This window comes from Pongo pygmaeus, chromosome 22 (assembly GCF_028885625.2).
Source record: "Pongo pygmaeus isolate AG05252 chromosome 22, NHGRI_mPonPyg2-v2.0_pri, whole genome shotgun sequence".
NCBI classification, from domain to species: Eukaryota; Metazoa; Chordata; class Mammalia; order Primates; family Hominidae; genus Pongo; species Pongo pygmaeus.
The window spans coordinates 57,354,118-57,367,740 of NC_072395.2; the positions used below are offsets into that span (position 1 = coordinate 57,354,118).

General features: G+C 49.5%; 1 protein-coding gene and 1 long non-coding RNA gene across 4 annotated transcripts in view; one reads left to right on the plus strand and one right to left on the minus strand.

Moving 5' to 3' along the window:
- The window catches only part of TRPM2 (transient receptor potential cation channel subfamily M member 2), a 98,736-nt gene that overhangs the window by 57,218 nt on the left and 27,895 nt on the right, over positions 1-13,623 (plus strand). For 2 of the 3 annotated variants that reach the window (XM_054468883.2, XM_054468884.2), the window contains 5 exons: positions 2,689-2,807; positions 3,464-3,596; positions 4,080-4,251; positions 10,639-10,822; positions 13,550-13,623. The exon at positions 13,550-13,623 is cut by the window's right edge and continues 108 nt beyond it. In XM_054468883.2, coding sequence (XP_054324858.2) covers positions 2,689-2,807; positions 3,464-3,596; positions 4,080-4,251; positions 10,639-10,822; positions 13,550-13,623 — 682 coding nt within the window. Of the gene's footprint in view, positions 1-2,685; positions 2,808-3,463; positions 3,597-4,079; positions 4,252-10,638; positions 10,823-13,549 lie in introns of all 3 variants that reach the window. The other variant, XM_054468885.2, reaches the window with a different exon arrangement.
- Positions 11,314-13,623, minus strand: part of LOC129022613 (uncharacterized) — a 13,505-nt gene continuing 11,195 nt past the window's right edge. Inside the window, exon 3 of the long non-coding RNA XR_008496488.2 lies at positions 11,314-11,663. This is a non-coding gene — a long non-coding RNA (uncharacterized LOC129022613). The remainder of the gene's footprint in view (positions 11,664-13,623) is intronic.

Consider the following 13,623-nt stretch of genomic DNA (forward strand, 5'->3'; position numbering starts at 1 on the left):
GATAGTGACAGTGACTGTGATGATAGTGACAGTGAGGATAGTGATGATAGTGACAGTGAGGATAGTGATGATAGTGACAGTGACTGTGATGATAGTGACAGTGACTGTGATGATAGTGACAGTGAGGATAGTGATGATAGTGACAGTGACTGTGATGATAGTGACAGTGACTGTGATGATAGTGATAGTGATAGTGATAGTGATAGTGACAATGAGGATAGTGATGATAGTGATAGTGATAGTGACAGTGACTGTGATGATAGTGACAGTGAGGATAGTGATGATAGTGATAGTGATAGTGACAGTGACTGTGATGATAGTGACAATGAGGATAGTGATGATAGTGATAGTGATAGTGACAGTGACTGTGATGATAGTGACAATGAGGATAGTGATGATAGTGACAGTGACTGTGATGATAGTGACAGTGAGGATAGTGATGATAGTGACAGTGAGGATAGTGATGATAGTGATAGTGATAGTGACAGTGACTGTGATGATAGTGACAGTGAGGATAGTGATGATAGTGACAGTGACTGTGATGATAGTGACAGTGACTGTGATGATAGTGATAGTGATAGTGATAGTGATAGTGACAATGAGGATAGTGATGATAGTGATAGTGATAGTGACAGTGACTGTGATGATAGTGACAGTGAGGATAGTGATGATAGTGATAGTGATAGTGACAGTGACTGTGATGATAGTGACAATGAGGATAGTGATGATAGTGATAGTGATAGTGACAGTGACTGTGATGATAGTGACAATGAGGATAGTGATGATAGTGACAGTGAGGATAGTGATGATAGTGATAGTGATAGTGACAGTGACTGTGATGATAGTGACAGTGACTGGGATGACAGTGACAGTGAGGATAGTGATGATAGTGATAGTGACTGGGATGATAGTGACAGTGAGGATAGTGATGATAGTGACAGTGAGGATAGTGATGATAGTGACAGTGACTGTGATGATAGTGACAGTGAGGATAGTGATGATAGTGACAGTGACTGTGATGATAGTGACAGTGAGGATAGTGATGATAGTGACAGTGACTGTGATGATAGTGACAGTGAGGATAGTGATGATAGTGATAGTGATAGTGACAGTGACTGTGATGATAGTGACAGTGAGGATAGTGATGATAGTGACAGTGACTGTGATGATAGTGACAGTGACTGTGATGATAGTGACAGTGACTGTGATGATAGTGACAGTGAGGATAGTGATGATAGTGACAGTGATAGTGACAGTGACTGTGATGATAGTGACAATGAGGATAGTGATGATAGTGATAGTGATAGTGACAGTGACTGTGATGATAGTGACAATGAGGATAGTGATGATAATGACAGTGACTGTGATGATAGTGACAGTGACTGTGATGATAGTGACAGTGAGGATAGTGATGATAGTGATAGTGATGATAGTGACAGTGACTGTGATGATAGTGACAGTGACTGGGATGACAGTGACAGTGAGGATAGTGATGATAGTGATAGTGACTGTGATGATAGTGACAGTGAGGATAGTGATGATAGTGACAGTGACTGTGATGATAGTGACAGTGAGGATAGTGATGATAGTGACAGTGACTGTGATGATAGTGACAGTGACTGTGATGATAGTGACAGTGACTGGGATGACAGTGACAGTGAGGATAGTGATGATAGTGATAGTGACTGGGATGATAGTGACAGTGAGGATAGTGATGATAGTGACAGTGAGGATAGTGATGATAGTGACAGTGACTGTGATGATAGTGACAGTGAGGATAGTGATGATAGTGACAGTGACTGTGATGATAGTGACAGTGAGGATAGTGATGATAGTGACAGTGACTGTGATGATAGTGACAGTGACTGTGATGATAGTGACAGTGAGGATAGTGATGATAGTGACAGTGATAGTGACAGTGACTGTGATGATAGTGACAATGAGGATAGTGATGATAGTGACAGTGACTGTGATGATAGTGACAGTGACTGTGATGATAGTGACAGTGAGGATAGTGATGATAGTGACAGTGATAGTGACAGTGACTGTGATGATAGTGACAATGAGGATAGTGATGATAGTGATAGTGATAGTGACAGTGACTGTGATGATAGTGACAGTGACTGGGATGACAGTGACAGTGAGGATAGTGATGATAGTGATAGTGACTGGGATGATAGTGACAGTGAGGATAGTGATGATAGTGACAGTGACTGTGATGATAGTGACAGTGACTGTGATGATAGTGACAGTGAGGATAGTGATGATAGTGATAGTGATAGTGACAGTGACTGTGATGATAGTGACAGTGACTGTGATGATAGTGACAGTGACTGTGATGATAGTGATAGTGATAGTGATAGTGATAGTGACTGTGATGATGATAGTGGATAGTGATATGACAGTGACAGTGAGAATACTGATGATAGTGATAGTGATGATAGTGATAGTAACTGTGATGATGATAGTGGATAGTGATGTGACAGTGACAGTGAGGATAGTGAGGATAGTGATAGTGATGATAGTGACAGTGACTGTGATGATAGTGACAGTGAGGATAGTGGTGACAGTGATAGTGATGATAGTGATAGTGACTGTGATGATGATAGTGGATAGTGATGTGACAGTGACAGTGAGGATAGTAAGAGTGACAGCCTGTCTGCTTCCCACCGCCCCTCTTCCCAGTAGCTCTTCTATGACCCTGATGAGTGCGGGCTGATGAAGAAGGCAGCCTTGTACTTCAGTGACTTCTGGAATAAGCTGGACGTCGGCGCAATCTTGCTCTTCGTGGCAGGGCTGACCTGCAGGTGAGTGGCCTCACCCCGATGGCTGGCCCCTGTCTGAGGCAGCCAGCCCCACAGGGGATGAGCACAGGCCGGGCCTGGAGCCAGCTGCACCGGGTGAGGCTCAGCTCCTCTGTGAACCCTGGATTGTCATCTGTCCAATGGGTGTCCAGGCAACAGCGCCCCACCTACCCTTGGGATTGTTGAGGGAGCACAGAAGGGGCATGAGAGCTCCTGGCAGAGCTGAGATTGTCCATGTGCAAGGGGCCATGGATGGCAACCTCTGGAATTGTCCCAGCTCCACAGACACGCGGCTGCCGCTTTCTCCCTCTGCCTCCCTACTGTGGGGTCACTGCACTGCCTGTGATGGTCTCGTGTCTCTGCGAGGCCATGGCCCCCTTTCTCTGAGGCAATAGGGCCCTGGCTACCTGCTGGCTCTCCAGGTGCCTCCACGCCAGGCTGCCCTGTGGGGCTGGGCGTCCGGACCTTTCTGAAGAAAAGTGGGAGGCTCTGTTCCTCAATCTCATGCTGGCTTTGAACACCTGGGATGCAGGGCCCACCAGACCCCTTTGCCTCCAGGGCCCACCTGGGCTAGGACAGGTGGAGGGGTGGCAGGGGACAGCTCTGGGGGCCGCTGTGAGCAGGTGGCTGAGGTGCGTGTGCTTCTGCCTGGCGGCCAGGCTCATCCCAGCGACGCTGTACCCCGGGCGCGTCATCCTCTCTCTGGACTTCATCCTGTTCTGCCTCCGGCTCATGCACATTTTTACCATCAGTAAGACGCTGGGGCCCAAGATCATCATTGTGAAGCGGATGGTAAGGGAGCGGGGGCACTGGCTCCATCGCGGCCTGCAGTCCAGGGTGGGCCCAGGGTGCGCCCCTTGCCAGTGGCTCGGACCGGGGCTTAAACACACCTGCAGGTTCCCCGTCCCTGCTTTGCCCCTTGGGCTCCCAAGAATGCTCTTCTCGTATCTTTGCCTGTATGTCACCTCTTCCAGGAAGCCTTCCCTCATTCTCCTCTGATCCCCACTCATTCCTGACCTCTGATTCAGCTCTAGGAGCTTTCCTCCTTGGGTCACGGTTATGTCTGACCCCTCTTGCACTTTGTGGTGCCAGCACAAAGATGTCGGCAGTCCACGAGGGTGTGGAGGCAGCCCTAGGACTGCTCCTGGGAGCCTCCTGCATGCCGTGTCTGTTCTGTGAGTGGCAGTGCCGTCTCCACCGCTGCTGGGCCTGCCTCTGGGCCCAGTGAGCGTCAGGGGCCAGGAGAGTGTAGCCCATGCACTCTCTGTCCTGCAGATGAAGGACGTCTTCTTCTTCCTCTTCCTGCTGGCTGTGTGGGTGGTGTCCTTCGGAGTGGCCAAGCAGGCCATCCTCATCCACAACGAGCGCCGGGTTGACTGGCTGTTCCGAGGGGCCGTCTACCACTCCTACCTCACCATCTTCGGGCAGATCCCGGGCTACATCGACGGTAGGAGCCGGGCGCCATGGGAGCTCGGGTGGTGATGCCGGGAAGCAGGAGAGAGGCTGGAAAGGGGCCGCAGCCTGAGTGGGAGTGAGGCCGGCTCCGTCAGGGGGTCCTGAGGTTCCCACCTGGCCGGTGTCCTCCCTGGGGGCATTCATTCCCCAGCTCCTGTGGCAGGAAGTAGAAGGGGCTCCCACTGGTGAAGGGGCTCCACCAGGGCAGGGAGGAGGGTGGGCCTGGTGGGGGTGGGGGTGGGTGGTGCCACACAGAGGTCAGAGTGGGCCGAGGACACCTGGGGCATCAGCTGACAGCCCCCTGAAATGGAATGTCACCCTGTTTCCCCTTTCCCTCTCACCTCAATCAGAAATAACTTCCTTCTTCTCTTGATGGAAAGAATTCATTCCTCCCTCCCTCCCTCCTTCCCTACCTCCTTCCCTTTCCTCCCCTCCCCTCTCCCCCCTCCCTCCCTCCCTCCCTCCCTCCTTCCCTCCCTCCCTTCCTCCCTCCCTCCCTCCCTCCCTCCCTCCCTTCCTCCTTCCCTTCCTCCTTCCCTCCCTCCCTTCCTCCCTCCCTCCCTCCCTCCCTCCCTTCCTCCCTCCCTCCCTCTCTTCCTCCCTCCCTTCCTCCTTCCCTCCCTCCCTTCCTCCCTCCCTCCCTCCCTCCCTTCCTCCCTCCCTCCCTCCTTTCCTCCCTTCCTTCCTCCCTCCCTCCCTCCCTTCTTTCCTCCCTCCCTCCCTCCCTTCCTCCCTTCCTTCCTCCCTCCCTCCCTTCCTCCCTTCCTTCTTTCCTCCCTTCCTCCCTTCCTCCCTTCCTTCCTCCCTCCCTTCCTTCCTCCCTTCCTTCCTTCCTCCCTTCCTCCCTTCCTCCCTCCCTCCCTCCCTCTCTCCCTTCCTCCCTTCCTTCCTCCCTCCCTCCCTTCCTCCCTTCCTCCCTCCCTCCCTCCCTTCCTCCCTTCCTTCCTCCCTCCCTCCCTCCCTTCCTCCCTCCCTCCCTTCCTCCCTTCCTTCCTTCCTTCCTCCCTTCCTTCCTTCCTCCCTTCCTCCCTTCCTCCCTTCCTCCCTTCCTCCCTCCCTCTCTCCCTTCCTCCCTTCCTCCCTCCCTCCCTCCCTCCCTCCCTCCCTCCCTCCCTCCCTCCCTCCCTTCCTTCCTCCCTTCCTCCCTCCCTTCCTTCTTCCATTTTTTGACAGGGTTTTGCTCTGTCACCCAGGCTGGAGTGCAGTGGCACATCCACCTCCTGCACTCAAGTCCTCCTCCCACCTGTCTCCTGAGTAGCTGGGACTACATGTGCACGCCAACACACCCAGCTAATTTTTGTATTTTTTGTAGAGATGGGGGTTTCACCATGTAGCCCAGGCTAGTATCAAACTCTTGAGCTCAAGTGATCCACCCCCTTGGCCTCTCAAAGTGCTGAGATTACAGGCATGAGCCACCATGCCTGCCAGAGAGAACACTTTTCATATAGAAGGTTTTTTTTTTTTTTTTTGACAGCTTCATTGAGAGAAAGTTCACCTGGATAAAGTGCACCTGTCAGTGGTTTTCAGTATCTTTACAGAATCTAATTTTATAACAGTTGCATCACCCTGAAAAGACCCTGCATACTCACAGCCACTCCTGTTCCCCTCCCCTCAGCCACAGCCACCCACGAAGCTACTTGTGAGTTGCCTTTTCTGGGTGTTTCACAGAAACTGGATGATGTAATAGACAGTCTTTGGTGTCCGACTTCTTTCACTTGACGTCACATTTTCAAGATTCGTCACTGTGTATCAGTATTTACTTCCCATTTACGGCTGAAAAGGACCCTGCTGTGTGGACACACCACATTTTGTTCATCCATTCATCAGTTGGTGGACATATGGGTTGTTTCCACTTTTCCTTTTTAAAAAAATTAAAATTTAATTTTTTAATTAAAAAAATTTTAAATTAATTAATATATATATATATTTTTTTTCCCAAGAGGGAGTCAGGCTGGAGTGCAGTGGTACAATCTCGGCTCACTGCAACCTCTGCCTCCTGGGTTCAAGCAATTGTCCTGCCTCAGCCTCCCGAGTAGCTGGGATTACAGGCACCTGCTACCATACCTGGCTAATTTTTGTATTTTTTGTAGAGATGGGGTTTCACCATGTTGGACAGGCTGGTCTTGAACTCCTGACCTCAGGTGATCCACCTGCCTCGGCCTCCTGAAGTGCTGGGATGACAGGCATGAGCCACCACGCAGGGCCGTTTCCACTTTTCAAATGCTGTGAATAAAGTAGCATGAACAGTTATTTATAGGGTTTTGTGTGGGTATGTTTTTATTTCTCTTAGACACCTAGGAATGCATGGCTGGCTCATATGGGAACTCCATGTTTAAGTTTTTGTGGACATGCTGGGCTGTTTTCCAAAGAACCGGCCGCTTTCCTCATTCCTGCCTGCCCAGTCCCAGGATTCCAATTTCTCTACCTTCTTGCCAACATTTGTTATTGTCCATTAAGAAACAAAAAGCTCGCATCCCAGTGGGTGAGAAGTGGCTCTCCTTGTCGCTTTGACTGGCATTTCTCTAAGGACCCGCCATGTTGAGCGTCTCCTCCTGTGCTAACTGGGTCATCTGTATGTCTTCTTTGAAGAAATGTCTGTTCCTCTCCTTTGCCCATTTTTCTTTTTTTTTTTTTGACGGGGTCTCACTCTGTCACCCAGGCTGGAGTGCAGTGGTGTGATCTCAGCTCACTGCAACCTCTGCCTCCTGGGCTCAAGTGATTCTCCTGCCTCAGCCTCCCGAGTAGCTGGGACTACAGGCACACCGCCACCATGCCTGGCTAATTTTTGTATTTTTAGTAGATACAGGGTTTCGCCATGTTGGCCAGGATGGTCTCGATCTGCTGACCTCATGATCCACCCGCCTTGGCCTCCCAAAGTGCTGAGATTACAGGTGTGAGCCACTGCCCCCAGCCATCTTTGCCCATTTTTCAATTGAGTTGTCTTTTATGTTATTGAGTTGTAAGAGTTCTTTACATAAGGATGCCAGTCTCTTACCAAATATATGATTTGAATTTTTTTTGTCAATCTGTGTGCTGACTTGTTATTTTCTTTATGGTGTCATTTGATGCACGAACTTTTGAAATTTTGATGACGTTCAACTTATCAATCTCTTTGATCATTGTGCTTTTGGTGTCCTCACTGAAAACCACTGCCGTGATTTATGCCTGTGTTCTACTAAGTGTTTTATAGCTTTCGCTTTTTGTTTGGCCTGGTGTGCGGTAAGGGTCAGTCTTCGTTGTGGCTCTCCTGTTGTCCCAGCACTATTTGTTGACAAGACTGTTCTTTCCCCAGTGAAGCATCTTGGCATCCTTGTTGAAAATCAGTGGACCATTAACATAAGGGCTTATTTCTAGAGTCTCAGTTTGACTCCACTGATGTCTGTTCTTGTGCCAGAACCGCACTGTCTTGGTGAGCATAGCCCTGTAGTAAGTTTTGATCGCACTGTCTTGGTTGGCTTAGCCTTGTAGTAAGTTTTGACCTCACTGTCTTGGTGAGCGTAGCCTTGTAGTAAGTTTTGACCACACTGTCTTGGTGAGCGTAGCCTTGTAGTAAGTTTTGACTGCACTGTCTTGGTTAGCGTAGCCTTGTAGTAAGTTTTGAAATTCGGAAGTGTGAGTCCTAATTTGTTCTTTTCTAGGATTGCTTTGGCCTCTGGGTCCCTTGGCTTCACAAGAATTTTTGGATCAGCTCATCAATTTCTCCAAAAAGGGCACCTGTGATTTTTATTGTGAACATGGGATGTCTTTTTGCTTATTTAATTCTTTAATTTCTCTCAATAATGTTTTATAGTTTTCAGTAATAAGTCTTAATGCTTCTTCTGTTAAATTAATTCCTAAATATTTTATTATTGTCCAAGCTATTATAAATAGAATTGTCCTATTGATTTCATTTCAAATTGTTAATGACTGGTATATAGAAATACATTGTCTTTTGTAGATTGATCTTGAACCCTGAAACCTTGCTAAACTTCTTTATTACTTTTAATAGTTTTTTAGCGGATTTGTCATATACGAGACCATGTCATCTGCAAAAAGAGAGTTTCACTTGTTCCTTTCCAAACTGGTTGCCTTTTATTTCTTCTTCTTGCCTAAGTGCCCTGGCTAGAACCTCCAGTACAATGTTGAACAGAAGGGACAATGGGGGACATCCTTGCCTTGCTCCTGGTCTTAAGACGAGTCCACTGATCTTAGGGAACAAGTCTTTCACCATTAAGTGTGATGTTAGCTGTGGGGCTTTTGTAAATGTCCTTTATCAGGTTGAAGAAGTTCCCTTCTATTCCTAGTTTCTTGAGTGTTTTTATTGTGAAGGAGTGGTAGACTTTGTCAGCTGCTTCTCCTGCACTTATTCAAATGTTCAGATGGTCTTTGATCCTTTTACTATTAATATGGTGCATTCCAACAATTGACCTTCGAATGTTAAACCAACTGTGTGTTCCTGGGACACGTCCCACTTGGTCTTGGTGAATAATCCCTTTTATATGGTGCTGGATTCACTTTGCTAGCTGTTTTTCGATGGTTTTTGCACCTACATTCATGAAGGTTATCAGTCTGTGGTTTTCTTTTCTTGTAATATGTTTGCCTAGTTTTGGCATCAGGATAATACTGGCCTCATAAAATGGCTTAGGAAGTAGTTCCTCCTCTTATATTTTGGAAGAGTTTGTAAAAGAGTGGTTTTAATTCTTCCGTGAACATTTGGTAGAATTCACCAGTGAACTCCTCTGAGTGTGGATTTTTCTTTGTGTGATGTTTTTAACTTACTAATTCAATCTTTTTATGTGTTATAGGTCTATTTATATTTTCTATTTCTTCTCCAGTCACATTTGGTAGTTTGTGTCTTTCTAGGAATTTGTCCATTCGTCTAGATTATCTAATTTTTTAGCATACAATTTTCTCTAGGATTTCCTTTGAGTTCTTTTTCTTTTTGTAAGATTAGTAGTAATATCCTCTCTTTCATTTCTGATTTTAGCAATTTGAGCCTTCTCTCTTTTTTTCCTTGATCAATCTAGCTACAATGTGGTAATTTATTTGTTGCTCTTTTTCAAGAACTGAGTTTGGTTTGTTGACATTCATCGTTTTTGTTTTCTCGATCTCATTTATATTCTAATCTTCATTCTTTCCTTCCTTCTGCTTGCTTTTGGCTTGTCTCGGGGAAAGCATGCAGTCTTTCCCACTGGGTATGATGTTAGCTGCAGGGTTTTTGTAAATGTCCTTTCAATCAAAGAGGTTCTCTTTGATTCCTAACTTCTTGAGTGTTTTTATTGTGAAAGGGTGGTTTGCTCTTCTTTTTCTAGTTTGCTACAGTAGAAAGTTACGTTAATAATTTCAGCTCTTCTTTTTTAATATAGGAATTTATAGCCATCAGAGTGGGTTTCTATCTTAGAAAATTAGTAACACATTCAAAATAGGTTTGATTACCCAACTCATTGTTGAACAATTTTAAAATTCAAGATAAGTATAAGGAAAGAATGCTATTCATAATTTCACCTCCCGGAGTTAACCACTGTTAACAACTTGCTATGTTTCCTTAGAGATTTGTCTAAGGTAGAAGCTGGTTCCATATTCAATAGCCCTTACTTTCTATGCATGCAGGACGCTATTTTGCTTCACAATCACCCGTTTCACTTGTCGATGCATTGCCTCTGCAGCATCTTCCCTTTTCCACATCTCTACGTCTCCCTTCTCTTTGGGATAGTTGTTATTTTTTTCCTTTTCAATTCTTTTTTTTTTTTTTTTTAATTTTTGAGACAGACATTTGCTCTTGTTGCCCAGGCTGGAGTGCAATGACGCAATCTCGGCTCACTGCAACAACCTCTACCTCCCTCCTGGATTCAAGTGATTTTCCTGCCTCAGCCTCCCGAGTAGCTGGGATTATAGGCGCCCGCCACCATGCCTGGCTAATTTTTGTATTTTTAGTAGAGACAAGGTTTCACCATGTTGACCAGGCTGGTCTCAAACTCCTGACCTCAGGTGATCCGCCCGCCTTGGCCTCCCAAAGTGCTGGGATTACAGGCGTTAGCCACTGCTCCTGGCCTTTCCTTTTAAATTATTTCCCACCAAATTGAACTCCCCAGGCTTGGGACCTGGTGCTGGCCCTGGCTGGGACCCTGGCAGTGCCCTGGTGGGTGGCACACCCTGGGCGGAGGCACGGGCCAGCCTGGGTGCAGCTCTGCCCCCGGGGCCTCCTGCCTGCAACTGGCTGGAGACAGATGCCTCTTTCTGGACTTCAGCCCAGAGGTGACAGCTGAAGTCACCCAGATGAACAGCATCAGGCCTGCGGGGGACCTGGCAGTGACTGGAGGCCTCGAGGTCCCTCTCCTGCCAGGCTCCTCTTGACTCTGCATTGTTTTCTTGGCTCACCCACCCCCATTCCCAACGCCAGGCGTGAACTTCAACCCGGAGCACTGCAGCCCCAACGGCACCGACCCCTACAAGCCCAAGTGCCCCGAGAGCGACGCGACGCAGCAGAGGCCGGCCTTCCCCGAGTGGCTGACGGTCCTCCTACTCTGCCTCTACCTGCTCTTCACCAACATCCTGCTGCTCAACCTCCTCATCGCCATGTTCAAGTGAGCGCCTGGGTGGGGCCGGCGTGCAGGCGGGTGGGTGGGCGGCGTGCCTGGGCCTCAGTGGCCACGCTGTCTCCAGGGTCTTGTGGACAGTGTGGATGATGGGCTGGTGCACAGAGGCGCGTCACTCATATCCTGTTGGAGTGTGCACAGCCACTCTCTGTGGTCACTGCTGCATCTCTTGAGCTGGCGTGGGTCTGTCCTTGTGGCTGCTGGGGACCCGCGGTGCTGCGGATCCACATGGCCCTGCTCACGGTGCTGCTGTGGAGGCAGCCTCCTCCCGCAGGGCAGGGATGTTGGTGTCAGCCTCGTTCCTTTTGCGCAGGAGCAGCATTATTCATGAGCTCACTGCTCTACCCGGGGAGTGTGCTGGGGCTGCTGCTGCTCAGGGCTGTCCCCTCGTCACCCCAAGGGCTCTGCCTGTTTCTCCCTGTTACTGAGCAAAAGGGCTCACTGCCCGATGTGCAGGAAGGCGATACTACGACACTAGGTTTTTGAGAAAAGAAAAGCTTTTATTCTAGGCCAGCCCACCAGAAGACAGGGGTGCAGTTCACGTCTGTCTCCCCGCGCTGGCTTTAATGCAGTTTCTATTAGGGAAGGTTCGGGGGTGGGTTCTTGGATTAGTAAGTGGCTGGTGGAAGAAAAGGGGGTTCTGGAAAGTTGTGTCTCCTCATAGGTCTCGTGTGTACATTTGGGGGAGTTACTGGGACCCCGGGGTGGAAACTCCGGCTGTGCAGACTCTAGCTGGCCACATTGGTTCCAGCTGACCTCAGCCAGTTCCGAAAGCTCCTGCGAGCGAGTCTCAGCATCCCAGCAGGTGGTTTCTTTTCCTGTCTGCCATCTGTAAGTGTGAGCATTTCTGTTAGTTGCTGGGTTCTTTAGCTCTTTGGGGCCGGTTCCCCAGCCCTAGACGTGTTCCTGCTGCCCCCACCGTGTGCCTCAGACGGCGCTGGCTCTGCGGTGCCTTCCCCAGAGCTCCTATCCATCTGTGGACAGCTCTGTGTCTGCCCTCCCGTGCCATTAGGGTCTTCCTCATCTGCACGTCTTCACGTGCTTTGCTGGTTTTGTGGATTTGCACACACATGTCCACCTCCTCTGAGCCTGGTGTTTGTGGCATCTGTGGCAGTTTGAATAACAGCCCCAGGGAGGTCCACATTCGAACCCTGTGGCTATGGGGCCCTATGTGGCAAAAGGGACGGGGAGGGTGGGGTTAAGTGGAGGATCCTGAGATGGGAAATTATCTGGGGTTAGCTGCATGGGCCCGACCTCATCACGAGGGGCTGTGGAAGAGGGAGGCAGAGAAGGAATGTGACGGTGGCAGTGAGCGTCGGGGGGAGGGGAGAACCCCAGCCCAGGAATGCAGGTGGCCTCTGGAAGGCAGGAAAGGCAAAGCATGGAGGCTCCTGACCTACGAGAGGAGCACAGCCCTGCTGAACCTTGGTTTTAGCCCAGTGAGACTCCTGACCTCCAGGACTGAGAGGAGAGTCTGATTGCTTTAAGCTGCCAAGGCCGTGGCGGTTCACTACAGCAGCATCAGGAGACCCACGCAGTAGCTGTTTCTTCTCTTTGAAAATGTCTAGGATTTTGTTTAGATCCTAGTGTCTTGAAGTCTTATCATAGAACTTTTGGAATGTTATTTGCTATTGTTGCTTTTGAAACAAGAAGTACAAAATAGGTGGCTGTCCATCCGGCCCCTGGTGGACGTGGTCCTCTGGGGTCGTATCTCTGATCAGCCGCAGCAGCTGTGGGCCCCAGGCTTTGGGGGTTCTGTTTTGCTCTTGCAGCTTTTAAAGTTAGAACAAATTAAATGCTGAGGACCTCACACCAGAGGCAGCATAAAAAAGAACTCCAGGGAACCAGGAGGCCACGCAGAATGAAAACGCAGGTGTTTGGGGTCCTAGTGGGCCCCTGCGTTGGCTCTGGGGGTTCTGTGGCCAATTCCTGGCCCTGACAGTGGAGCTGAGGAGCCCAGCACGGCTGCGAAGCTGTCATGGCCCACAGAAAGCCCAGTCTCCCCATGCTGCCCCCATAATTCAGAAAGCCTCCCAGGCCCTCAGAGCCCTTCCCAGCATCTGCAGACAGACCCTGTGCTACCCGGGACTCTGAAAATCCGTGTGTTCCTGGTTTTATTAGGAACTAACTGTTTCTCTTCTTGTTTCATTGGCTAAGTTGCTGAGGTTGCCACCTTTCAGAACGCGGGTTCTGAACATTGAGAGAACCTGAGTGTGGGCCAGGGCTGTCATCTCGAGGCCAAGGGGCTCGTGGCAGGACACTGTCCCTGCAGCAAGTATGGCACCCACACTGCTGGCTCCCGCTGCAGAAGGCTCTGTGCCTATCACCCTGAGACACACCAAGGAGGCTCCTGCAGCCCTGCCCCTTCCACATGCACCCCTGGAGGGTCTGGCTCTTGTGCTCATCAGAATCCGCAGATCAGGTCTCAGAGTTCAATGCCAGACAGTGTCTGTCTCCTGATAAACACCCACTTCATGTTATTCACCAGTGAGGCTTATAAAATCGAAAGTCTGCATGCTTCTCCTTTTTTCTTGCCTTGGTTCCCAGGAAGCCTGGGATTGTGAGGTCTGTGGGCTGAGTTCTGTGCCTGGAGCTGGCCTCCTGTGTGGCATGGCTCTGCTCTCTGTGGCATCACAGCGGGCACGCGGGCGGTGAGAGGGGTCTGTTCTGGGTAAACACCCTGACCTCGAGGTGTCGCTTTCTCCTCCCTGACAGCTACACCTTCCAGCAGGTGCAGGAGCACACGGACCAGATCTGGAAGTTCCAGCGCCACGACCTGATCGAGGAGT